Source organism: Grammomys surdaster, unplaced genomic scaffold, assembly GCF_004785775.1.
Source record: "Grammomys surdaster isolate TR1022 unplaced genomic scaffold, NIH_TR_1.0 220, whole genome shotgun sequence".
NCBI lineage: Eukaryota > Metazoa > Chordata > Mammalia > Rodentia > Muridae > Grammomys > Grammomys surdaster.
The window spans coordinates 12,910,874-12,919,183 of NW_021604665.1; the positions used below are offsets into that span (position 1 = coordinate 12,910,874).

The 8,310-nt window shown below is 34.1% G+C and overlaps 1 protein-coding gene across 5 annotated transcripts in view; it reads left to right on the top strand.

The window, feature by feature from the left end:
- LOC114625675 (contactin-6) overlaps positions 1 to 8,310 on the top strand; it is a 358,006-nt gene that overhangs the window by 202,188 nt on the left and 147,508 nt on the right. For all 5 annotated transcript variants that reach the window (XM_028773030.1, XM_028773034.1, XM_028773029.1 and 2 more), the window contains one exon: positions 324 to 419. In XM_028773030.1, coding sequence (XP_028628863.1) covers positions 324 to 419 — 96 coding nt within the window. The remainder of the gene's footprint in view (positions 1 to 323; positions 420 to 8,310) is intronic.

Sequence of the window (8,310 nt, forward strand, 5' to 3'; positions counted from 1 at the left end):
CATACAAAATATGTACTAGGCTTAGAGTACAAGCTACTGAATTACAAACTGTCTGAGAGAGTAAGACTAGGCAGTGAGTGAGTAGTCTTAACAAACATGTTTATCACAGACTCTACTGAGTTATATGAAAAAGGATGATAGAAAGAAATGCAAGACATTGTGACTGAACCATCAGTGCAGATAAATTAGCCATTCACTACATATTCTGCTAAGCCAAATATGAATAGCTGTTAATCACAATCAAAAGTTCTTAGGATATTCAGATTCTTTGGGGTTACTTCTAAAAATAAGGAATTCTGAACCTATTTTATTTGTTTTCCAAGATATTGAAGACTTTGAAACCAAAACAAGAAGTACAGTATCTGTCCGAGAAGGTCAAGGAGTGGTACTCCTCTGTGGCCCACCACCACATTTTGGAGGTAGGTTATGGGTAGTAGTTTATGTCTACCATTCCAATAAGCTCCATCAGAAGATGGAGGTGCTGAGGGTCTTATAATCATTGAAATTCTACCATACACTCAGAACAAGTACCAAAGTCCTGACAAGTTCATCAACCATATAGGCATTCTGCATCTCAATGTTTTTATTTAAAATCACCTTGTCATTTAGCAACGGAGCAAATATGTCCATGAGAAGATGAAACTGGAAACGGTAAACAGTGATGATGTTGGCCCTCTGTATGAAACTGAGTGCATGGTGGGAGGCTCAGGTCTGCAGTTCATGACAATGTAGAAGGCAGGTAACTTTATTTGAGCCTGACCTTCCTCAGTATAGAATTAGGCTAACATCATTATCAATGGTAGATATCTAAATGAATTTGATTTATATAATGGCTAGTACCTTGCTAAAATTGAAAGCTAAAATTATTTTTTTAATTTTTACTTTTGACTTGTATGTAGAGGTAAATTCTAACACTCTTCTTGGTCTTTTTTATCAGAAAATAAAGTTGTCCCAAAAATGCATTCTAGCTCCCAGGTCTTCCTCACACCAGCCACTATATCATATTCTTATTAATCCCCATTACAAAATTAGAGAGTTTTTAAAAGAAATAAGACAAATACTTTAAGGCAAAAGGCAAACTTTTATTCCTAAAGTTAAACTGAATCTTATTTATAAATATTTAAAATATTTTATTTTTATTTTACATAACCTTTGTGATATGCTAGCACAAAAAGCAAAAACAAAAAACAAAAAAACAAAAAACAAAACCAAAACAAAACAAAAAACTCAGTTATCTAGAGGCTAGCAATGTATTATTTTTTCCTCACTACTAACAGATATGACATTATGCTTATCTGAAGTGTTAGAGAAGAATTAGCATTCACATAGTGCTGTCTCAGCATAAAGTTATATACCTGCAAAGTGTACAGACTTAGCTTAGGCATTTTAATAGTGTATGTTTTCTTTTAAACTTATGGAAAATTCTGTTTTATTGCCATAATTTGAGACTCAAAAGATAGGAAAGCACTAGGTCCTTCAGTACTCTGATGACATTCAAAGATTTCTGATGGTCTTGAAAGAGTATTCTAACTTGGTTTAATCATAGGTGACGGAAATTTAAAACAATTGTAAGCTAACTGGTCATTTATGTGAAATGAAATTCAAAGCAGAAGCTTCAAAAGACAGATGTTCTGTTTGTCAACTCCCAATGAGAAATGATTTGTTGATTTTTGCAAGGCAAAATCCTCTCACTGTCATGCCCTAAGTTCTGTGAAACTAAGTCAGAGGATATCACAATATATTAAAGTAAGAACTTTGTAAGGACCAAGGCTCTTGGATGAAAGTGAAGAAAAATTTGCCTTTTTTCCATAGAGAATCATGTATGTGATTCATGGATATCTTTTAATATTAATGTCTGTGTATCATAATATTTTCCTCCTGAATAGGTTTACCACTCACCAACATTGACTTCATCTCTTTGGGGATAGATATGAAGGAATAATGTTCTTTGGTCTTTGTTGTACATTTTAACATATCTTTGTGTCTTCCTGTTCTGCCATCTCTCTCTCCACTGTCATATTTTCATTCAGATCTTTTTTTATTACTTTAAATAGATTTATTCTCAAGTGTCAGATTTTCATTTGTTTAAGAATTTTCCCAATGGAAAAGTTTTATCTGTGTCTTTATTTTTTTATATGAAAGCTATTGGTTTTTGCTACTTTCCCAGATTTGTTTATTAGTGCTAGAAGTCTTTTTATGCAATCTCTGGGGTTTTCTAAGTATAGAATCATATGATCTGCAAAGAGGAATAAATTAAAATCAACCTTACTTGTTTTCTTCCAGTTTTATTTATTTCTCCTGCCTGATTGCCAAGACTGCTATTTCATACTGTATTGGATAACAGTGGTGGCTGTCTTCATAATGTTAATGGTTCTAGAGGAGAGAATGTTTTCTTATTCCTCACTAAGCATGACATTACCTATAGGTTTTTCAGTTATGAGCTGTGATACTTCTATATCTAATCTATTCAAATGTTACACAAATACCATATTTATTTGGGTGTATGTGAGAGTATGTGAACTTTTGTGTGCTAAATTATTTCTAATTGTTATGTGATGCTATCAATATTACCTCTCTGAAAAAAAAAGTTATAGACTTCATAGTGACAGTAGGTTATAAAAGCTGGTGCTTTTTAGAACAAATTGCATATAACTTAGTTTTGTGCCTTGTCCGCTACTTCACTATATCACAATTATATTGTCTATTCCTTTAACTTGATGGATATTGGTGGGGGTAACATTTAATATCAAAACTACAATATGTGATTGTGAGTTTCATGATGGTTATATTCTTTCCTTGTTCATATAATTCTCAATATTCTGACTTTATAGGCCAGACAGTAAGGGTGCTGGCAGTTCTTCCAGACCTGGATCCCATCTGTAGGACACAATGTGAGCTTACTGCTGTTCTATGGGATTCAACACTATTTTCTGAAAAATGCAATAAGGCAAAACACTCATACATGTACAATAATAATGAAAAAGTTGTAAATAATTTAAAAATGCAGCTTTAACTGGAAATATTTTAAAATAGCCATAACAAAGACCATGTTGCAGATCCAATTTTAAGACTTTGTTGAGAATTCCCTTTGAACATCAATTTCTTTTTCCTAAATCCTCCCCACTGGTGGTCTATGACAGTTTTGCCTCCTACATGATTTCTAAAGTATATGTCTGTTATTAGTTCCGTTATTCTATGTTGCATGTCATTTTCATAAAACAAAATTCTCCTTTAGCTCCTTACAACATTGTAGTGATTCTTTGAATTGCAGTTTGGTACTTGGACAAACATATTCTTTTTTCTAATATATTTCTGATGAGTTCCAAAGTCATGAACTTCCACATATACATATGAGCTAGACAGCCAAGAATCCTTCCACCCAGAATTCTTACTTCCAGGGTTTGCTTTGATTGAGGGCATCAGTCATTGAAACAAAAGTTTTCACAAGTCATCTACAATGCACTTTAATGTACAATATTCTCAAATTTTCTGATTCACAAGAAAACAATGTAAGACAAAGCCCCAAGTTGATCATGAAAGGAGAGCATACATATATACATACATACATACATACATACATACATACTCATATGTAAATAAAAAGATGATGATGTACCCATAAGTTGGTTTCTATATATTCATCATATGGAACTTTATTTTAAAATGACAATAAGGAAATAATTCATGTTTGAAATAATGAAAAATCATCTTTTAAACAGATAATAGTTTTCACCATAGCCAAAGGAAATCTTTCCCTTAACTTTGGATATATGAAACTTTCAATCCTTCCCTGACAAAATTTGTGAATTTTTAGTTTATGTTAAAGAAACTATTATTTAACTTTCCAAATTTTAGACAGATAGAACCATTCACTGTGTGCCAGTGGTCCAGATTAACTGTGCCTGTGGGAGGAAGATAGTACTGTTGTGTGAGCCTGGTGTTTGTATTCACATCATAAAGATGTTGACAATTTAACTTAAGTGAAAAACAACTCTAGGAAAGGCTCAAAATCATGTTGTTAAAAAGAAAGAGAAGAAAATTATACTGAGAAAAGTGGCAAATTTGCATATTCCTTTCCTCCCAGTTGGTATGTCTTCTCTTTCTGAAGCAAATAAAATGATGTTGTCTTATTAGGTAGGAAAAACTATCACAACACATACATCACTCATGTCAAGCTTGGTAAGCATACTTGTAAATCCAGCATTAGAGAGACAATGGAGGAAGTACCATGAGTTGATGACACGTTGTTTCATAGTGACTTTAAGACTAGCCTATTATCCATACTGACTGTATGTCTCAAATTTCAAGCCAATTAATCAATTAGCTAACTAATTAATTAATCCTAAATCTCCTTGAATATGAAAAAAAGACAGATGTGATGTTGACATAATAATCATAATCCCACATAATTATTGTGCATGCATATTTTATAATCACTTCATAAATATTTTTGTAAACTTAATAAGTGCCCTTGATTTTTCTGTATTCTTAGGGAACAGTGGAGAAAACGACAGTCTTTTACTTTACAAATCATATGTAAAGTTAATAAGAATCATAACAGCAATTAGGAAGTAAAAAAATCGACAGCAGAGCATAGGGAATAGTAGACATTACTAATACTTGTTTTTAGGTGAAAAATTACTGCTTGGATATCTTGGAAGAAAAATGAAGATATGAGAGAGGCATTTTGTGTAAAGTTAATTGAGGCATATATATGTATGTGTATGCACATGCACATGTGTATGCGTATGTATAGGAGCTGTGGTGACACCACATCTGGAATGTTAGATGAGCAAGGGAAAAAGTAGTGTGGACAGAGCAAGTAATTAATAAGAATATCAATGAAATTGCAGAATTCTACTTTAATATATTTTAAGGGCTTTAATATCATTTGATTTTCTGAATAAGATCAGATTATATTAAATCAAACTGAGCAAAATGGAGACTCATTTCCTGTGACTACTATGTTTATTAATCCCCAGTCAAGAAGAGTTCCATTTTGGACAGTAAGTAAAATATTGAAGTGAGAGCCATTGATAGTTGTCAATAGATCATAACTCACCCTCTTCAGTCTATATGTAGAAAGTATAATTGAAATATTTTCCTTAAAATTTGGATGGAAATTAGATGAGAAATTTGAGAATAAACATTGGGTCTATGTCCTTGGAGTAAGTGACTTGATATTGGATGTTATTAATTAGTGGTTTGGAAAAACAAATGGGAGAACAAGGAGATAAAAAATGGGGATGATGGGGGATTTAATTTAGTTTTATGTTATTCTTTTTGAGAATTTCTTACGCTACACCCTCCCATCTCTCTACTCACCAAAATTCATGCTCTTTCTATATAAAAACAAAAATGTCAAAGCAAAAAAGCATGTGTGCAAGCACACACACACACACAAACACATCCACATATGTGGAATCATTTAGCCAAATAATCCTGAATGTAGGGGTTGCATTAGAGCACTATTGATATACGCAGTGTCATTCTCTTGAAGAGAACTGGTTTTCACTCTCCCAACAGCTACTAACTGTGAATACCTTCTTGGTTAGAAGTGGAAATATGTGTCAATTTCCCTCTCTCCATGCTTGTATTTTGTCTGGCTTAATCTCTTGAGAGTCTTTTCCATTTTTCCACAACTCTATGAGTTCATACTGCATCAACTGTGCTGTGCTTATAAAACACTGCTTAGCTTAGTATATGTTAACTGTCACAGGTAAAAGAAATAATGATAAGAACAGCATATAGTAATTGGCCAGGTAGAGTACAGATTTTAAATCAGCAGTTCACAGAATGCCCTTTCTGCAGAACTGAAATACCAAAGAAGAAATTTTTAGTTCCATTTTTTTGTTGTTTTGTCTTGTGATTTGCTTTTTGTTTTCTCCTAAATATCATCTATAAGTCATTGAAAAGCCCACAGACCAGCAGTTTAATGGTACCAAATTTTCCTAGACCCCCATCTGCTCTGCTATGCAGGAGCTCTGCTCTCTCCCTCTGTCCCTCTGTCGCTCTCTACCATGTAAGCTCTGATGTAACAAGGTGAGATATTTGATTAAAATATTGGAGTAAATGCCTAGGAAACATAATTTGATTTAGAGAGACAAATCCAGAACAGTCACACATACATAGTATTTCCTGTCAGAGGAATGGGTGAGATGAGGAGAATCCTCTATTGTCATATTTGTTAGGGTTTCTATAATTGGGCTAAAACACCACGACCAAAAGTAACTTGAGGAGGAAAGGGCTTATTTATTTTTTGTATTCCTGGACACAGTTCACTGCAGGAAGACAAGGAAGGAACTCAAGGCAGGAACTTAGAGGCTGAAACTACACCAGATGAGGCTTGCTAGCTCCTTCCTTATAGCTTGCTCAGCTTAGAATATAGCACCCAGAACCACCTGCCCAGGGGTTGCATAGCACACAGTGGGCTAAGCACTCTCATATCAATCATGAATCAAGAAAATAGCCTGCAGGCTTGCCCAGAGGACAATCTGTTCGGTGATGTTTTTCTCAATTAAGGTTCCTATTCTTAGAATGATTCGAGCTTATGTCAAGTTAACAAATAGTAACCAAGACAACTATGCATTTGGCACTGCATACAATCAATGTTATATTTCTATTCATTTGCATTTTCTGGGAAAATATCTCACTCATAACTTTAGTAATCATTTTAAAGTTGTTAATTTCATCGAGATTATATATCTGGGATTCAAGGATCCTTATAAAAATATCATGTGTGTATACTTCTACATGACTTAGATGACTGTCTAGCCCATTCTAGCCCAGAGGACGAATTTTGAATTACGAAGAGTGGGATGAAGAGATGGCTCAGAGATTAAGAACACTGGTTGTTCTTCCAGAGGTTCTGAGTTCATTTCACAGCAACCACATGGTGGCTTATAACTATCTGTGATGGGATCTAATACCCTCTTCTAGTGCTATAGCTACAGTTTAATCATATACATAAAATGAATAGATAAATCTTTTAAAAAAGAATTACAAAATGTATAAAAAGGCATATGAACACTGGATTGTGTTGTTTAAAATGCATGAACAGTGTTGCAACCAGGAAATATATGGCTTTACCACTCCTTATAACTTACCAACGTTCAATTTGGTAAATCTCTTTGTTGCTAAAATTCTTTCCCAGAAGGAGACATAAAGTAACATCTTGCCATTTTCCTGAAGTGCATTCTGGGGAACAATTAATTTATTGAAGTTACCTACAGAAGGTAGGTCAGAGTTAATGTAAAGAGCTAGAGATATTCCTCCCTAAACTTACTGTACACAAAGTCTTAACCTCCAGAGCTGCTTTCTCAAAAGCTGTATAGGTGAAGACTTTGTTCATGTCCTCCATGACCTGTGTATACTCCAGCCCCTTACCTAGACCACATTTTGCATCTTCCCATGTACACAGATACATGCCCACAGTGAAGAGAACAAAAATTAAAATTGTATAGGTCACTGTTCAAGCATTCTGCATCATTTTTGACTACTAGATGATACACGGACAACACATATACCACCATCTTGTCACTGTATATGAGAATATACTCAGATCTTTACAGATAGCTATTAAATGTCATAAATCATCTTCGGTTGAACACAGATTATATAATCCCATCTCTGTGTACTTCTATAGGGTATAGATATTAGAAAAAAAGAAAACTTGTATAGTCCTTATACATTTATACACCTAAACTTCTCTCTGTTTCTTGAATTTAGAGTTTTCCCAGAGGTGGTTCCAAAACAAACTGTGTTTTTACTTCTTCTCAATGTAGAGTTTGCAGTGTACAATAAATTCTGGGAATATCTGGAACCTAGCCATAATGGCTACACAAGGGACCTTTATTGGGTTGTTTGCAATTCCCAAGAATCCCCTTTCCATGGTTTCAGAGAAAAGGTGTGTAAATCAGAAGAGATCTAATAAAATCCTGGGTCCCAAGCAGCATTTGGAGACCACACAGGTGCTCAAATAGGGACAGATGACAAACATGTAAGGACATTTTCAGTATTGCATCATAACTTCGCTCCACACACCATCAAAGAATTCAAGATAATAAAGGAATTATTATTCTTAGAGTAGATCTTTGCTGTTGAGCTAGTGTACCCATAATTGATTAGCCAAGAGTTCTTCAGCTTAAATACTAAAGGAATGTGGTAGATTTGAAGTACTATAGTAAAGTGTACTCATTCTGGAATACTAAAAGCAAGGTGATGTAATCTATTAAGTATGAGTACTGTATTTCAAATTCTCTCTCTCTCTCTCTCTCTCTCTCTCTCTCTCTCTCTCTCTCTCTCTCTCTC